Source organism: Chaetodon trifascialis, chromosome 10, assembly GCF_039877785.1.
Source record: "Chaetodon trifascialis isolate fChaTrf1 chromosome 10, fChaTrf1.hap1, whole genome shotgun sequence".
Taxonomy (NCBI): domain Eukaryota; kingdom Metazoa; phylum Chordata; class Actinopteri; order Chaetodontiformes; family Chaetodontidae; genus Chaetodon; species Chaetodon trifascialis.
The window spans coordinates 11517145-11534666 of NC_092065.1; the positions used below are offsets into that span (position 1 = coordinate 11517145).

Here is a 17522-nt window from a genome sequence, read left to right on the forward strand (position 1 = left end):
TGGTTTCAGCTTCTCCATTGTTGCTCTTCTTTGTTTTACATCATTGCAAACTGAAAAAATAGAAGTTGCAGACATCGACTGGGCCTCACGCTAGTTTATTTAAACTGTTTTAGGCCGATCAATCGACTAATCAGCAGCCTAATATCAAACAAACAGTGGCAAGCTTAACAAACAGCATCCATTAACAAATGCTACAAAAGATCTCGGTGTTCAAGCTCGGGCAGGATGCTGCAGACTCACCCCTCCACCCACCCACCCACCCATCCGCTTAAATATCTGTATTTTTATTGCCGTATATTCCACCTAAAGGCATCTGCAGTGCACGGCCGTGTCGCCCGTTGAGATACATCATCTGAATGCATGGATGCAACCTGAGGTGAAACTTCCAAGTAACTCGTCTTGTTCGGTGCATTTGGGGACACGCAGTGCCCAATGAATGAGCGGCTGCTCTGACGATGCTTGCCGAGCGCTGCCGGTCGACACGCCCCCAGCATGGATACAACCAGCAGGAACAGGCGCTCAGGAGACGCGCTCACTATGCTGGAGAGTGTGTGTAGCCGCGATGGGAGTTAACACATCTAAGTTTGTGGAGGTCCTGGTTCCAGCGTCGTTGCACTAAGACAAGGACAGTGGGTTTCTCGCGTTTGTCTCTCTCTGAGTGGACTTGTCTGCATTTTTGTCCGAGGCGTTTCTCTCGCAGGATGTTGATGATATTGGAAAGCCGGGTAAGATCATAAAGTCAGTTCTCTCTGATGAGAACGACCTCCTCCTCCTCCTCCTCCTCTTCCTCCTCACCACCACCACCACCACCACACAAAGGGAACCACGGAACAAGTACTTTTTTTTTCTCCCCACACGCCATCATTTTATTTTTTGAATGTCATTAAGGAGCAGAGGGGGCTGTTTCAAAGACAAAATGGATCACTTTGCAGCAGAGTGCCTTGTTTCAATGTCCAGTCGTGCAATTGTTCACGCTCCTAAAGGGAATAGGGAGATTAAACCAGAAATCCCGTCCTCCTCCAAGAGCGGGGAGGAAATTAAAGAGCCTTTGGTGAAAGATAACTCCTCTCTTTTTGTGGTGGCGCGGATTCTGGCGGATTTTAACCAGCAGACTCCCAACAATGTTGCCGAGCAGGCAAAAATAAAGGATGAGAGCATGCCGAGCCTCATAGATGATGGAAACTCTGCCACACCTACCACCATCTCCGATCCTTCGCTCAAACAAAGAGGCAAAAGATCGCGAGGTCGAACTGAGCAAGAATCACCTCAGAAAAAGCACAAATGCCACTATTCAGGTTGTGAAAAAGTTTATGGCAAATCATCCCACCTCAAAGCCCACCTAAGGACACATACAGGTCAGTGTCATCGGATGCGAATGTTTGTTGCTGTGACCGTGACTTATTGTAGCAGCTCGCCTGTGTGAGAGCGGACGGCATTATGAAAACTGAGAATACTGGTGAGAAGTGCGGTTTCTCTGACAGCCAGAGCGATATTTGTGCAGAGGATTGTGACTGACTGCTGTGTTTCATCGAGCCATATATGCGTAAATGTCCACTGATCCGCCCGGAAAGGTAACAGTCGGCACATGCAGTGGAGTTAAAAGCGGCACTGGCGCACAGTTTAATGATTGCATTGTTCCTTTTAAGTTCTGTGAACTTTGCGAAATGTCCTTTTAATTTCGGTAGAGGGAGGGAGTCGAAAATAGTGCCACTCCCACTCAAGTCTCCGAGCTTTGTCGCCGCTTTCCTCTTGCGATGCAGGCCCCCCTCCCACCCCCCTGCATTGGCCAGTGTGTACAAACCGAAACTGCAGTGCAAACGCACAACAAAATGACACAGATCCCATTTCCAGCGCGTCCTCCTGCGCGCGGTCGTTAACGTCAACTTCTGCTGGGTTTCACGGCGACGCGAGCCAGAAAAGTGTCATGTGCACGTCGCAGAATAAGCCAAGCGTGCGCTGACATGGGCATGCAAACTGAAAAAAGAAAAAGTTTTCAAGATCAACCCAGTGAAGTATACCGTTACACTGCAGAGTGAGCGGCTATCATGCGCTCCAGATCAGCTGTATGGTGCGTTTGACTTTCCTGAAGGACCATACCTCCGTGTTTGCGCTTTGCATTCCGCAGGATAGGCTACTGTGTGTGAGAGAGAGGGGGGGAAAGATGTAGATCGACTCAAATTGGGGGGCTGATAAGAGCTGTGCAGTCGCCTGTCTGCCCAAAGCCCTTTGTTGTGATGTGCCACACCCCCGCTAGATAGACCGCCAGCTGATCTGGCCAGCAACAGACTCAGCTAGCTGAGCCTCGACTGAGGAGCCTCTGCTCTGTGCTCTGTAGACTGCAGCTCACAGCAACCTCCTCTTCCCTCCTCCATTCCTCACACACACAAAACGCACATCAGCCGTAGAGCACAGACAACAAACATCTCTGGATCACTTGAGAAACACCTGGTGTGAACTTGACCCATATTTCAGTCGTATAGACGCGTCATTCTGCAGAGATGTGTGCAAGAGAAACTGCAGCACAGAATTCAAAATATGTGAGTTATCTCCTTGCATTGAGCCTTTTTCTCTCCCCCCCTCACAATGATCCCTCATTTGTCTCAATATTAAAAATGGGATCCATCCTCTCAGGGGGGAAATCTTGTCTTGTTGCCTGTTAAGCTTCTCTCCTTCCTTTGGATAAGCTTCCTTGTCTGGCTTTGTCATTGGTTTGTGTCCTCATATCACTAGATTTATTATCCTATAGAAGAATTACACATGGATGCCATATGTTGCATAACAGAGCGTGCTGTGACTGTAAATCTTTAAGTACACACTATAAGAACACCATCAGGCTGTAATATGGTGATTTTCTTTGTAGATGGTGGACCCTCCTGTGGTGGTACGCTTCTCTTTTATTCTTCTTCTTGAGGATTGCTTATGCACCGCCTTCTATCCATCAGCTGCAACTTGGTGCTGGCTGCAGTGGAGTGTAATCTGTGTTTGTCAGGAACAAGCAAGAGAATGGAGCACTGATTTGTCTTGTGTATGCACATGAAGGTGTAATGTTCCTGTATCGTTAGTCAAATGTCTTCCAAAAGGGAACAACATGTCTGTATCATCTGCTCGGTGCCTTTCAGTGCAGGTTTATTTCTGTCTGTCTGCCCTGCCCTTGTCTCTTTGCCTATTAAGCCTTTCCCGTCTTTTGGGACACACTCCTGTGTCTGGCTTTGTGATTGGTTTGTGTCCTATAATTTCTGATAATGAGGATGGTTTCTGCGTATTTATTGGGTAGTCACAGAACGTGAGTCATCTCAGTTCAGCTGCCTCGTCTAACCCAGACTTGCAGCAGCCAGCCCCCAGCCCTCTGTGTGCTTCCCTTCAGCCTCGACCATGTGTTTTCAGTGCAGTTTTATTGCTCCATATTAGCCCTGCCCTTGTCTCTATGCCTATTAAGCGTTTCCTTTCGCCTGCCTCTCTGTTTAGATATGCTCCCGCGTCTGGCTTCATGATTGGTCTGTGTCCCATAAATCCTGAAAATAATGATTCTTTCTGCTTATTTGATTGGATAGACCCAGAATGTGGGTCATCTGAGTTCAGGCGGGCTGCCTCAGCCAACCTTGCAGTGCTTTCACAGAGCCAGACTCTCGCAGTGTGCTTCCCCTCAGCCCATACTAGCAGAGTCAGGAGAGAATGGATTCCAGCACAGTCAGTCCCAGCCAAGCACCGCTATCTAATTGAGGGGGGGAAAACACTGTTATAACACCAAACAAAGAGCCAGGGACGAGGCGTCCTCATTTGACTTCTGTAACGCCCAAAGCCTCATCATCCCAGCTTTTGCAATGCCTGTGTGTGATTTGTCAGCACGTCAGGGAAGCTGAAACCTGAGCTGCACTGTTTATCTTATGCGATGTCTACAGCACATGAAAAAATCAATCCCATTACCAGCTCAGACTGAACTTCACCCAGTAGTCATGTCTTATGAGGGGCATCGTCATTTTTAAGCCATGCAGGAATTATTACAGTTCAGCAACTTTGGAAAACTAAGTAAATAATTTTAGTATCAGCATGTTGTGCATTGTTTTTGCAAATTGCTGAAGCACTGTTAAGTGTCAGTTCTCATAATTTACATATTCCGTTAGCCGTGGAACAGTTTCAGCTTCATTTGTCTAGGTTTTAGAAGTCCTCTGATGAGAATTTTGCTTTACAATGGAGGTGAATAAAAGTTTATTTGCAGTGCTCAAAGCATTACAAACAACTCAACAGCAGTTTGTTAATCAGGAAACAATGTACTGTCCAGAGTCAGGCCTGTGGATTATCCTGAGTAACTGGGAACTCTTTCACTTTAAAGGTATTAAAAAGTTCCTGGTGCCCTTAGTCGGGACTAAGTGGTTTAATTTTAGGTTCCTTCTCAAACCACAGTTGTCTGCTCTGACACAGTGTAATGCGGACTCCAGGATGTAGCAGACATGAGTGTACATGCTGAATTTAAATTGCTCATTATCCTGCATTGAGTTTGATGGCGAGGAATCCACCGCAGTTTAGGGGTCTAAGGTTACCAGACAGCTTTTGTCTGATCTCCTGGTGTGGGAGGTGGGGTTTTTCTCCCAGTACATACACTTATCCTGCAGCATGGAAAATGCCACCATGTGACATAGATGTAGAGATAAACTCAGTTTTAAATAGCACAAATGAAGGTCGTATGAATGAAACTGGCTGTGACTCTTTCTAAGCAGCTGGTTTGTTTTCATTCTCGTGGAGTCAAAAAAGACTCTTTGTCTTAAGATACATAACCGACTCTAACGATGAAGACCCACTTTCCCAAGAGGTGTCTTTTGGTCATGGTGTTCTCTGTGAAGCCTCATTACTCTGCTCTGGTCGTGTCATGCAGACTGCCATCTCCAAAGAGAGATACCCCCTGACAAGCTCATTACAAGTCATGTCTTCTTCAGAAAGAACAACCCGGGCCTTCTGTGCCCCCCACAGCTGGCCCTCACAAAAGGCCATCTTGTCAGTGTGAAAGACCTATTCGAAAAATATTGGAATCACAGGGAACAGGGTCAGTGTTTCTCAAAGACAAAGAGCCTAATGGCATATTTTACAGTTGGTTTGATGTTTTGTGTGGACCTCTTTTGTGTTCTGCTGGGGGTACCTCTAATACTGTGAGATGGCTGTAAATCCCTGTCCTAAAAAATAAGTGGCACCACCTGGCAGCACAGTTCCACTGCCATATAGACCCAGTTATTCATGCATGCTTTCTATTTTCAGCCGAATAACTGTGGTTAATGGCACTTTTTTTAAACATGAAATTATCCCAAAGTCCACATGGAAAAAAGAAGCAGGAGTCTCTGATTATGTATACTGCATCCCTGCCAGTGGTTTTATATTTGGCTGCACTGCTGCACAGAGTGCACAGTGTTCCTGTGTGGCTGGTGGCAATGATGAGGTAGCAGGGTGGAGATGGGGTTTTCCTGCTCTTGCTTCAGCCTGACCTTGGCACAGCAGTGGGTAAAAACCCTCCTGGGGCACAAGAGGTCAGTCTGTCTACCTGCCACACAGCAGGATTTCCACCATCCCACCCAGCTGAGCCACATTTCTCCTGACATGTGATGAAACGATGACTCCTCAGTCAGGAGATGCTCAACAGTTTCCATTTGTCTCCATTCTGGTGAATTACAAATGTGTTTGCCATGCTAGCGCTGTTTCGGTCGGTTCACCACGTTGGTCGAGGCTGAAATATCTCAACAGCTATGTGATGGATTGCCATGAAATTTTGCACAGACATTCATGATTCCCAGATGATGAATCCTAATGACTCTGCAGGACTATGTGGTTGGCGTATGTGGTTCAGAGTGAAATGTCTCGACAGATTACCATAAAATTTGATGCAGAATTTCGGCACATGGTGCCCTCTGGATGAATTATAATAATTTTGGTGATCCTTGACTTTTCATTCTGTGCCAGCATCATCAAATCTGTAATTTACCAGTACTTTGGTTCATGAATAATACCATCAAAACTAACGACATTCCCGTCAAGCCCCACTGTACTTTGTGTTTAATGGTAATTATCAATGTTAGCAACACACTAAACTAAGATGATTAACATTAAGTAATAGCTACTCACATCAGCATGTCCTTGTGAGCATGTTAGCATGCTAACATTAGCATTCAAAAGGCCTCTGAGCCTAAGTACAGCCTCACAGAGAAGCTAGCCTAGCTGTAGACTCTTCATCTTGTTAGAAATTTACTGATGCACAAATTCTAGTGTTCCTCTGTTGTAAGATGAAACATTTTCCTAAAAAGCACGTCTTGTGAATCAAATCTGGTTGGTCCGTGAAGGCCGTGTGTTGCAGTGCTGTATGTGTTGAATGGAGACAAGGTATTAGTTAAATCTACTTGATCCTCGGGTTGTAAATAAAACCAAAGTGGAGCCACCATCTTGCCTGTTCTAATCCTCTGCTGCAGTGTTGCTGTTCTATGGACGACATCCAGCATGTGCTGGTGCACATGCAGTCACATGCTACCATATAATATAGGGTTATGTGCCCATGTAAAGCTAGGATGGCCCCTCGCTGATGCTGGAATATAAACCTGATTTAACTGTGATTAAGCAGCCAAGCATGCATGGTTCACACTGAAAGGCCTCTGTCAAGCAGTTCCATAGTTCCATGGCTATGCTGCTTTCAGTGGCCCACAGGGCTCATGTATTCTTTAGTTTGCTCTGGAGTAGTTCTATAAAAGCTGCTCTGTCTATCCCCACCAGCCCCTCCCACTCTCCTCCAGCTTGCAAAGCAAAATAGGTGCTCGAGCGTGTTGTGTTGCAAGGCCGAGCCCTGGCCACGGCTTGTGGTGTGGTGTTGATTACCAGCAGCAGGAAGAGAGGGATACAGACCTGTGGCACAATGTGAAAAAACGCCAACTGCATCTTGCATGCAAGGGAGGGATCTGCAGCAGAAAGACAGAGAATATATAGTGCGGCAGGGTGGGGGTGGGGTTAGATACCAGGATATTCACTGTCAATGCCCTCCATTGATGTAGGTCATTTATTCAGCTGCATCTGCAGCTAATCTGATTAACGTTTGAAGGGCTGTGACCTATGCAGCGGAGAACACCCCTGTCAGCGTGGCACTCACAGGGTCCTGTCTGGGAGTTCGACTCTGACTGTGTCCACTGTGTTGTTTTCAGCTTAGCTGGAATAAGAGAGGAATGGCTGAAAATTGCTGTGGAGCTAATGTCAGAGGGAGTGTTGTGTCTCTGGCTGGGCTGTTTATGTTGCCCACGGTATGTAAGGTGTGTCTCCTCTCTCAGCGTGATAAATCAGACCGTGGCAGACCACGACACACAGGGGGCGGGGCCCTCGTCACGAGATGAGGAGTGTTTTGCGGAGTCTTGGGGGAAGGAGGGCATAATCATTTTCTGTGAGACATGAAAATATTTCTCAGAGGCGCAGGTATAACACTGGACAGCTGGCACTATCTCCAGCCTGCATCTCCTCTTATCGCAGTGTAGTGAGGCCTCTCAGGAACAGGGCATTGGCTCTTTGTTTGGCGCTGGGTAGCGAGGGACGTCTGTCTCATATGAGCTATAGTGTCAGACTCCATCAGTGGTATGAGCTGGCATTGTGCTGTATGAGTGAGAGTCACGGATGATGGGGCATCCCTGCTCCCACCTGCTTCTGCAAACTGTAAACACCCACTAATGGCTGCAGCTGTCTGCATGTGCTCAGTTAACCAGGGTTTAAGATAAGGAGACTGCCTGCAACGCATCAAGGCTGCAGGTTGTTTTAGCATGCACTCAAGGCCGAAAGAGAGTGCCCACTCTAGCTAATTGAGGCAAATGTGATGAGCTGGTCAAAGCGGACATGCTATCCTTGCCTTTCCCTGAAAGAGTTAAGGGGATGAAGTAACGTATGGCTAAGTGTGTGCAGGAATCAGACGGTCACACTGGACCCCGCTGCATGTCTCCGGGTGAATGTCAATAGCCCTGTGCAGTGCAGACCAAGGGGAGTGAGTTACGGTTAGTACGCACAGCCTGTCTGATTGAAATGCATTACAGGAGTGCCTCTCCTGCTGGGAGCGAGGCTGCTGCTATTGTTCACAACCTGACAGCTATAGGCCCACAAGGGGAGGTAGGCTATTCAACTGCAAGCAAGGTCCCTCTCAATAAAGACAAAAGATGGGAATAGATCAAATGCTGCCTGTTTTTTGGAGCTATCTCCTGGCAGGCTTGAACCAGTCCTCATAAGGAGCACCAGACCCACCCAAAGGTCCATTATTTCCCCTGCAGAGATGACTTGTTCTTGTTTTCTAACAAACTCTGAAAGGAGCCTCGGAGAAAACATGTTTTGACTGAGTAATTTTTTTTTTTTTTGGTAATTTGACTCCTCTCCTACTGAGTTAATTTTTTCATAGACAAATAGCCACGTAAACAGTTGTTCTGATCTCGGATGTGTTTCAAATCAAGCAGTGCTGCCTGTTTTTTTTCTCTTCCTACAGACCACAGAACTTTGTAAGCCTTTGTTGTTATTTTTGCTCAAGCACAGCCTGCATATAGTGCTGTGTGAACAACACAAAGACGAGCCGCAAACGCCTTAACGTATATGCATTGTTGTGCACACACGTTAGTGTTTATATCATCTTGGCATGTGGTGGTACGTGTAGAGGGAGCGGCTGGGTACGCTTGGGTTAACCCTGTCTGCTCCAGTGGTTTATGCTGATGAGGGACTCAGCAGTCATTTTGGTATTACCCAAAATCCCATGAATGGTTGTCTGCTGGCAGAGAAGCTGGCTCCTGGTTGGTTACAGGTCATAGTCTGTTGTAAACATGCAACCAAATTACAGGATTGTGCTGAGCCTTACCACTGGAGTTAGTGGTGCCCCTCTCATTTCATGTTGCCAAGCTGACTGTGCCACTAAGCCAGCACTGAAGTGAGGTAGCTCCAAACTCTAATGAGCTGTGACCTACAGTCTGACTCCAGCTTTACTTTCTCGAGCTGTTTTACTTTAAAAGTCCATGCAGGTTTAGTGTGCACCTTGTTTTTGTTCTGAGCTCTGTTAAAGATATTTCCTGTTCTGGTTGTCGCTGTGCAGGCAGAACGCAGTTAACTTCAAGGTGATCTCTGACGTATCCACAGGAACTCTACTTTTCCCCCTCCTCACCCTGCAGAGCTATTTACTCTTGCTCTCTTATGGCAGGCTCACATGGAGGTTTCAGCTGTGCGCTGTGTGAATTTGGCCCATGCCTGAGGACACACTAGGAATGTTATCTGCTCTTCTTTGAAATGCTGGTAGCCCTTGTTGGAGCAGGTGACCGAGTTGTGTTCCTGCACTGCTGCTCACGTCAAAAGAGAGATTTGATCTCGCCTTTGCAGACAGCATCCCTTACACCGGGGAGGCAAACTCAGATTCCATTTCTTTTAACCATTTCTGGAGAAGCGGAGGCGCCAAACTTTTTTGACATGAATGAGAGAAGGGTAGAGGTAGAGGAGCAGAGATGAGCAGTTTATTTACTGACCCAGTGGCCTCTGAGAGAACAGTTATATAACAAGGGTACCTGTGACATAATCGCATCTCCTTGGAGGGGGGACACTAGTGCTTAGTAGAGGTACAGTTTGCGTGCATGATGTAACTCACTTAACGGGTAACTGGGTCACTGTGTTCGTTAGGGAAAAGCTTCCCTCATTACGCAGCTCCCACCCCCCCACCCTCTGCAACTGACACATTCTGAGAAAGACAAACCACTCCCTGGATGTGGACGCTGCCAGAGATGCAACAACCAATCGGTGGGGTCTGGCGTCACGATCGCCACGGCGCCCTGCTGTGACAGCACTGGTAGTACGTGGGGAATAAGAGCAGAGACGGGGAGTAGCTTGCAGCATTCTTCTTTCAGCAGCGATGCTGAGTAATAGCTGCAGTCTATTGAAATATCTTGGGCAGTGACATCCTCTTGTCACACTGGGTAATGGCCCCTATCATCACTTCCTCCCAGGATCAGCGTTTGTTCCCTAAACCTCCTCATTGTTTCCAGAAATAGTTATTTACTGCCTCATGGAAATCCCAGTCCTCATGTTATGAAACGAGCACAACAATTAATTGGGGCATTGCATGTATTTTCTTTACGTAAGTGAATCTTCCAAGGCTGACATTAAAGCAGCAGGATTGTTCTGAATGCATATTCATATCGGTGACCTAAATGCCAAAAAGCAGTTTAGCAGGATGTGAAAATGTGCAGTCTGTTTATTCTGCAGTTTCTGAGAAGTCACGGAGCTCTAAATAATTTGTCGTGTCTGGGTGAGTTGCTGTTGGATACCTGATGCTTCTACTATGACTGCATTACTGTATCAGGGCAGTTAGACTGGATATCTCAGCCTAGCTCTCTGGTGTCTGGTTAAATATTAATGTTGTTGGATCCGTTGCACTGGTTATTGAGCCTTAAGCAGCCCGCAGAGCTTAGCTCCACTTTTTAGCCAATAACTCATTTTGCAGTGCCAGGTGGCAGCACAGGCTGCTTCTCTTGCTAATAAGGTATGAAATCAGACTATCATGAGTCTCTTCAATGAGATTAGTGCTTTAAAAGCCGAACTGCCTCCTTTTCTTCAGGGTGTAATCCAGGATGTGTAACGGGGTCAAACAACCACAGTTTGTATGAATAACTTCATGCAGAGCAGGCGGATTGTTTCTTTGTGTGTTAACTATAGCAGCAGAGTGAGAGCAGTGGAGATATTTTGGCTGTGTGCGACGTGCACATGCAAATGTCTGTACGTCAGTTGCAGAGTTTACATACACTGAGCCCTGTATGAGCCCGCATGAAGTGTTGTGGGCAGGGTTGACTGATTTTGTCTGGACCTGAGGTGAGGCGTCAGAGGCAGGAGCACAGACCGGGCTGTCTAGACTTGCTCTGTCTGTCTGCATGTTTTGTAACCATGCAGTATGGGGGGGAGGGACCAAGACTTGTAGTGCACGGAGTTCTTGTTTTTGAGACTCACTGGCATCAGGTAGCATATGAGTGTTTGATGCTGAACAGGCACTGTTTCCATTGTGGCCCTGAGGGAAGCCACAGAACAAAGAAAGCATTTGGCAAGCCTGTTCTTATGTGCTCATTTGTCATGCCACCTATAAACATGCACGCATCTCGCCATCTATTCCTTTTCATACCTCCAATCCCCAGTATGGGCTTGCATGTGACGATTGATTATTCTTCTTCTCAGGAAAGAACCATAACATTAAAAGAAACTGTCCTGTCCTTCACGATAGTGCTGCAATGTCACGCTGGTAAAATTAGATGCTGGATGTAGCTATTGTCAGGCAGAAACTCACTGAAATGGAACTAAATGGAATACAGTATTAGACCTATTGGGCAGTGGATGCAGAGCGCTGCGTTCAGGCTCCACGCACACTGTTTCCACATCAGAATGGAAGGAAACCACAAGATATATAGTACCATCTGGCTTTGAGTAGATCTGTGTCAAAGCCCACTTTTATTGCCTGATGGAGGGGGGAAGGGTGTAATTTCCCATGTGCCGAGTCACAGATAGTTGCGTGTTGGAAAATGGGCTGGGTAACCATTGTGAGTGTGATTAGCATCTGGAGCTTAGATAATTAAACTGTGTCTGCTCCTCCAGCACAGCGCCAATTTTTAGGTGATTTACCCCCAAGTCCCATGGCTCACTACATCCTTCTTTTTTTGTCTGACGTTTTATAATATTATGAAAATGTCTTGGGTGGTTTTGGCCCAGCAATAACCTTGTGATCATTATTCCTTGATGACTCAGAGTGTACTATGTACAGAAAAAACAACACCGTCTGGTTCTGCAAGCCTGAGTTTCTGTTAGAAGAAAAATGTCTGTCAGAAGTGCACGGCAGCCTCCATGACTTATTAACCTCATACCTGGCAATCAGTACTGTCTCTTGTCTCTTGTTATGGTGAACAATTTGATGTGCAGCAGTTTTCTTATCAGAGTGCAGGAACATGTGCACCTCCCTGAGTTCCATATGTTCCAATGTGTTTCGTTTCTTCTTTTTGAAAAGGCTTACTGTATGTAAGGGATTGTGAACCTTAAGCACTTCAGGGTGGATTTAACATGTTTTGGCCCATTTACTACAAATCACAGATGCTTTACATTCCGGCCCACCATTCACCCAAGATTAGATTTTTAGATTTGAAAATTGCGCTTTGATTGCGTCGTTCCGATCTTTCAGCAGCCACCGGCTCCCATGTGCTTCAGTACAGAGTTAAGATCAACTTGCAGAGACTTGGAGTTGGTTTGAGATCATTTGTTTTTATTTGTGTCAAAGCTGCACTGTCACTGTTGCGTGTTGATGCCATTGCCAAAAGCATGGATTGATTTGAAAAGTCAGCCCTGCAAATACCACACAACAAACATCTCAGCTTTAAGAATAACAGCAGGCATGATGTTCACGGAGTACCTCACAAAATGAACATCAATGGGGAACTTGAAGGCCTGAAAACATGCGAAACGTGAAAAACTGAAATGGTCAGCAGTGCATAAATGACAAGAACTAATTGAAAGGGTTGTTGTTCTCAGAGCCATGTTGCCATCTTCTTGCGATTGAACACTGACCCTCTCCTTCCCCCCGTGTGTTACAGGAGAACGTCCTTTCCCATGCACCTGGCCTGACTGCAGTAAGAAGTTCGCCCGCTCCGACGAGCTGGCCCGCCACTACCGCACCCACACAGGGGAGAAGAAATTCGGGTGCCCCCTTTGTGACAAGCGCTTCATGCGCAGCGATCACCTGATGAAGCACGCCCGGCGCCACTCAGATTTCCAGCCCGGCATGCTGAAGAGGCCCCACAGCGGCGGCAGCGGCGGCGGCGTCACCACACGTCCCAGCTCCCTCAGCGACTACAGCCGCTCGGACGCCTCCAGCCCCACCCTCAGCCCCGCCCTCAGCCCAGCCAACTCGCCTTAAACTGAAACCCTGTCGCACTTTCTGCCTCTGACCTGGGAGGCCTGTGTTTTTGTCATAACACTTGTGTTGCACAGTTGTCAGCAACCCCCCCCGCCCTTTGCTATTCCTGCGCTTGATGTGGTGTACCATACTGTACATAACTGCTTATTGTAGTGCAATTACTTGTGTGATCCTAAAAGAAGGTAATGCCTTTCCCAGATGGCAATATTTACATTCTGTACCATATGTCTGTATTTTTTTAGCTTCTGATCATGGCTAGTTGTCCAATGTGTGTTTGCAGTCAGCTAAACAAGGTTTAGAAGAAAAAACAGACACCCTGACAAGTCTTATCAAAATGGCTCTTTTTTTTTGGTTGTTTTTCCTAGTTTTAGTTTTTTATTTTGAACGGGTGAGGAGAGGGGGTACACACACACATACACACACACACACCTCAGGATTGAAGACAGTTGCTCTTTCTGTAATACCACAGTACTTAACAGTACTCACATTGACTGCACAATATACTCATCACTTTACTCTGAAATTCAACAGGGGTTGAATTTTACGCCCTGCTCAGGGATGGCCTTGTTAGCTTGAAAGAATGAACATGGTGAAGAGAAACATACCGTACATATATAGCAGCCTTACACTCAACACAATTTGCACTCTTTGTTTTTTCGTTGGTTTTCACGTTTCGAGGAAACTAGCCCAGCGCTCAGTCGTTCACAGGGCTCCTGTCCTGTTCTCCCTTGCGTTCTGGGGAGGGGGTGCATATGTCATGAAAATGCTGTGTCCCACCTCAGCAAGCAAAACACATCTGTTCCTCCACTGCAACGCTAATATTCAGTTGTTGTTACACTGGGTTAAATATTTATGTCATTAAACAGCGGCGTGTGCAGTATATACTGTGTAAATCTGCACTGTGGGAGGATCGGGATTATATTGGGTTGACAGTTTTTATAAATACACTCAGTTGAAGAACCTTTAGGCCCTTTAAATAGAGACAGTTAAGTTTCAAAGCAGCTGTTCATGCTTCTTCTTAAAAAAAGAAAGCGCTGCATCATCAGCCGCTATTTCACACAAAATGGACACAAAGGGACTTTAGTTGAAACAATGTTTATCCCTCTCTCAAGCACATAGGAAAAAGTACCAAAGACAAGAGTGAATGAAAGCTTTCTATTCAGTCTTGTAAGCCGGCCTTCATTGAGGCCTGGGGCCGGTGTTTGGCAGTATCACAGGTAGAGCCAGACGGCCTGCTCACTTCCCTCCTCCTGCCTTCGCCTTTTGTGGCCTCCCTGGAGGAAACAGCTGCATCCCACAAGAAGCTATTCACAGCCCGCAGGAGGAGCGCTAACACGCCATTCCTCCCTCACCCATCTGGCTCTACCTGTCCTATTAGAAGGTGGTGAAGCTCCAAGTCTCCCAAATTGCGCAAGGCTGCTTAACTCGGGGGTCAGATGTAGGCCAGAGAGTGTTGGGCAGAGCCCGGGCTGGGCTGCGACGTGGTGGAGCACACAGCCAACAAAGCAGCTATCTGCAACAGACAGGCAAGAGAGGGCAGGTCCTGATAAAAGAGGAGAGGTTTATCATGAGCTGAGCAGCACAGAGGAGGAGACACCCAGTCGCAGCCACCTTCCCCAACTCCCTCCCTGCCTCCAACTGTAGAAACTGTGAGCGGAAAAATGGCTGTAATTAGTGGTTGATCCAACCTGTATGATAAGAGCAGAAAGTGTATGAACAACAGTACTACCTAGACGCTGCTAGCAGTGTGGGTGGGATGTACTCAACTCCATCCTAAGCACAGGGAGAAATCCTCTACTACTGCTGGAGAGTCAAATTTCACAATGCCAAGGAAAAATGTCGCTCCGCAGTCGCGCCGATCAACCAGAGCTCTCAAACAGCTGCTTTCAAACTTCTCTCTCGCGAAACAAGGGGGCTTTTAAACTGTTGTAAAAACATTTGAACCAAAATGAACATATCAGCAAAGTGCAGCGCTCACCAGCCTCACGTTGTCCTGCCTGCGAAGCTCAGATGTCCCGTGAGAAAGCTGACTTGTGTTTCTAGACAGACATGCCTCAATAAGTCAGGCAAAAGGCACAGTAAACCTTCCATGGACACGGGCACCACTATCAAAACTGCTGCAGCCCCGCCAGTCTGTGTTATGCCTACATTTTCTTTTAATGCTTTGGTCGGAAATAGTTTCATCCATGTATCTGGTCCTGTCAGACCCCTCCAGACTGTTGCCATCATGAATTGCATGTGCTAGCTTCAACCTACCGACCGACTCTTGCCCTGCAGTCCTGCGCTTCACACTATATGCATGTTAACAACTTTGCCTTGGAAGCGTTGAGGGTTTTTTGAGGCGGTCTCGCAGGTGTAAGATTCATGAATGGTAGGCCTTGTCCCTCGTCCTCCACAGCAGCCATCTCTCTTTAAAGTTGTGAAGAATCAGCTCTGTCATCCTCCAGAAAGAAAACACCCCTTATTTAGATTGAATGCAGTAGTTTCCTCAAAACACCACGTTAAAAAAAAAAAAAAAAGCAACCCTCCGTAAGATGTTAAATTAGTTTCCAGGCTGCGAGATGACACTTTGAATGCCACGGGTCGGCAGATCTTAGTGAAAGAGGTGCTGAGAGGGTTTTACTTTCACCATTTCTGAAAAAGAATCTGATTTTCACGAATTCTTCAAATTGCTGTTGAGCAGCTTTTTGTGCTTTCCCCCCCCCCCTCTTTTTTTGGACTTGGTTTGTAACTTTCTCTTGCAAAAAAAACCCCAAAACTTTTTTTGAGAGTAGCTCACCCTCGATCACTTTTTAACCCATAATCTGCACATTTACCTCAGGGTCGACATCCGCAAAGCAGATATGGGACAGTTTGTGGATTTTGTTTAAACATAAGTTGCTGCACGGAAATGTCTGACAGCCCCCCACCCCCACCGGTGTTCCTGGGTGCTTAGTGCTCACTGCTGGTCAGTGTCCAACCACACTGGAAACACAGGAACGCCTCCATACGGGCTCAGCTCCTGCCTATAATGTCTTTGTAACATCCTGCGGTCCTGCTATAAGCCTTAGTAAGCACTGGGCACTCTGGAGCGGTTTTCAGTGAAACGCCCCTTTAAACACCTTTGACCCTTCGTGTCAGTGGACTTACAGTAGGTGGCAGGAAGCTCCTACCATCTGAAAACAAACCGACTGTGACAGTGTGAACAGCCCAGTCTATCCATCCATCCATACTGCACCGGTGACATGTAGGCCTCCACAGGCAGAGTGTCTCATAACTTTTATTCTCACTGTACCAAATCTACTTGAATAATTCAACACAAAAGGCCATTGAACACAGTTTTGTACATTGTCCATTTTTACTGTACTTGCTTTTGTTGTCAAATAATTATTAACCTGTCTGGAGAAAGGTGTACAGCGTGTTTGATTTATTTTGTTGTTGTTTTCTCGATTTTTCCATCGTCTTCAGGTCATTTCAGCGACTCTCTCGAATTTATCACAGCATTAAGGTTGACTGTTTTTGCCGGGCTGTTCAACGGCACGGTATTTTAATAAAGAAAGACCTAATTTTAGCCCTGTTGATGGGGCCCACCCCTTTAAATCAGACACAGTTAATGCTCTGTTGATGTCAGGATGCGGGTTATTCCAGTTTAACCTGCTATCCAAAAATTCCTCCAAGTCAGAAACTGAAAGGATTGTTCGAGGTGACGATAAGAAAAGGAAACTTCCTTACCTCTTTGTACGACAATTTCAGATGGAATGACTAATTTTCTTTATTATGTAGATTCTTTTGCAAGTTTTCCATAAGAATAGAGACCACAGCATTGTGAGTTAGCAATGTAGTCATCATTTTTGTAATTGCTTTTCGTTTTTGTCTCTCATGACGTGTTCAAGCTTGTATATTTTTCAGAAATCATACCTCTTGAAATATTTGATTTTTGTTGTACTTTCATATCTTTTCAGAACATCCATCATGTAGCTTACGTTTGCTTGATGAGTAGCACAAATGATCGGTGGTTTTATTTGCCCCTACTTGAACGCAGAAGGAAAGAAAGAAAGAGACTTTTTCTCTGTAAAACAAACAAAAAAAAAAGCAAAAAAAACAAAACAAAACAAAACAACACTGGGCTACATTTAATCATCCCATGTCGTCAGGGTCCTGCACATGCTCGTAGATTCAACCAGTAATCTTTCCAGGAAACAGTAAAACCTTTATTTTTATTACTTGTGTTCAAAAATATTTAAAACATCCCTTCTGAGCTCCATATTTGTCTTAGTTTAAACGCTGTCTATGTGAGGGATGATGTCAGATGTAAATTACAATGAAACTCCATGTCAGCATTTTTTTTAATCCAACTTTACAATTGTAATCCCACTAAGATTACAGATTTCCACATCTGTTTGAGAAAAGGGACTTTAAACAGTGACGAAACGAGAATGCAAGGTTTCTGCAAGATGCTAACAGTGTACCAGTTAATATCTTTTACTGCTAATTATGAAAAAAAAAAATGCATTAAAGCAAACTGATTGCTGCCTAGTATGTAAAGAACTAACAATCTTATTTAAGGAGTTCATATTGATTTCCAGGAATATATCACTGATCAGAGCGTCTCAACTGAAACCTTCATGGCTGA

At 45.9% G+C, this 17522-nt stretch overlaps 1 protein-coding gene across 1 annotated transcript; it reads left to right on the forward strand.

Moving 5' to 3' along the window:
* The first annotated feature begins 427 nt into the window (after nucleotides 1–427).
* On the forward strand, nucleotides 428–15237 carry klf13 (Kruppel like factor 13). The gene is made up of 2 exons (XM_070971585.1): nucleotides 428–1355; nucleotides 12588–15237. Exons 1-2 carry the CDS (start codon nucleotides 878–880, stop codon nucleotides 12908–12910), a joined length of 801 nt encoding a protein of 266 aa, XP_070827686.1. The 5' UTR covers nucleotides 428–877; the 3' UTR covers nucleotides 12911–15237.
* The last annotated feature ends 2285 nt before the right edge of the window (nucleotides 15238–17522 follow it).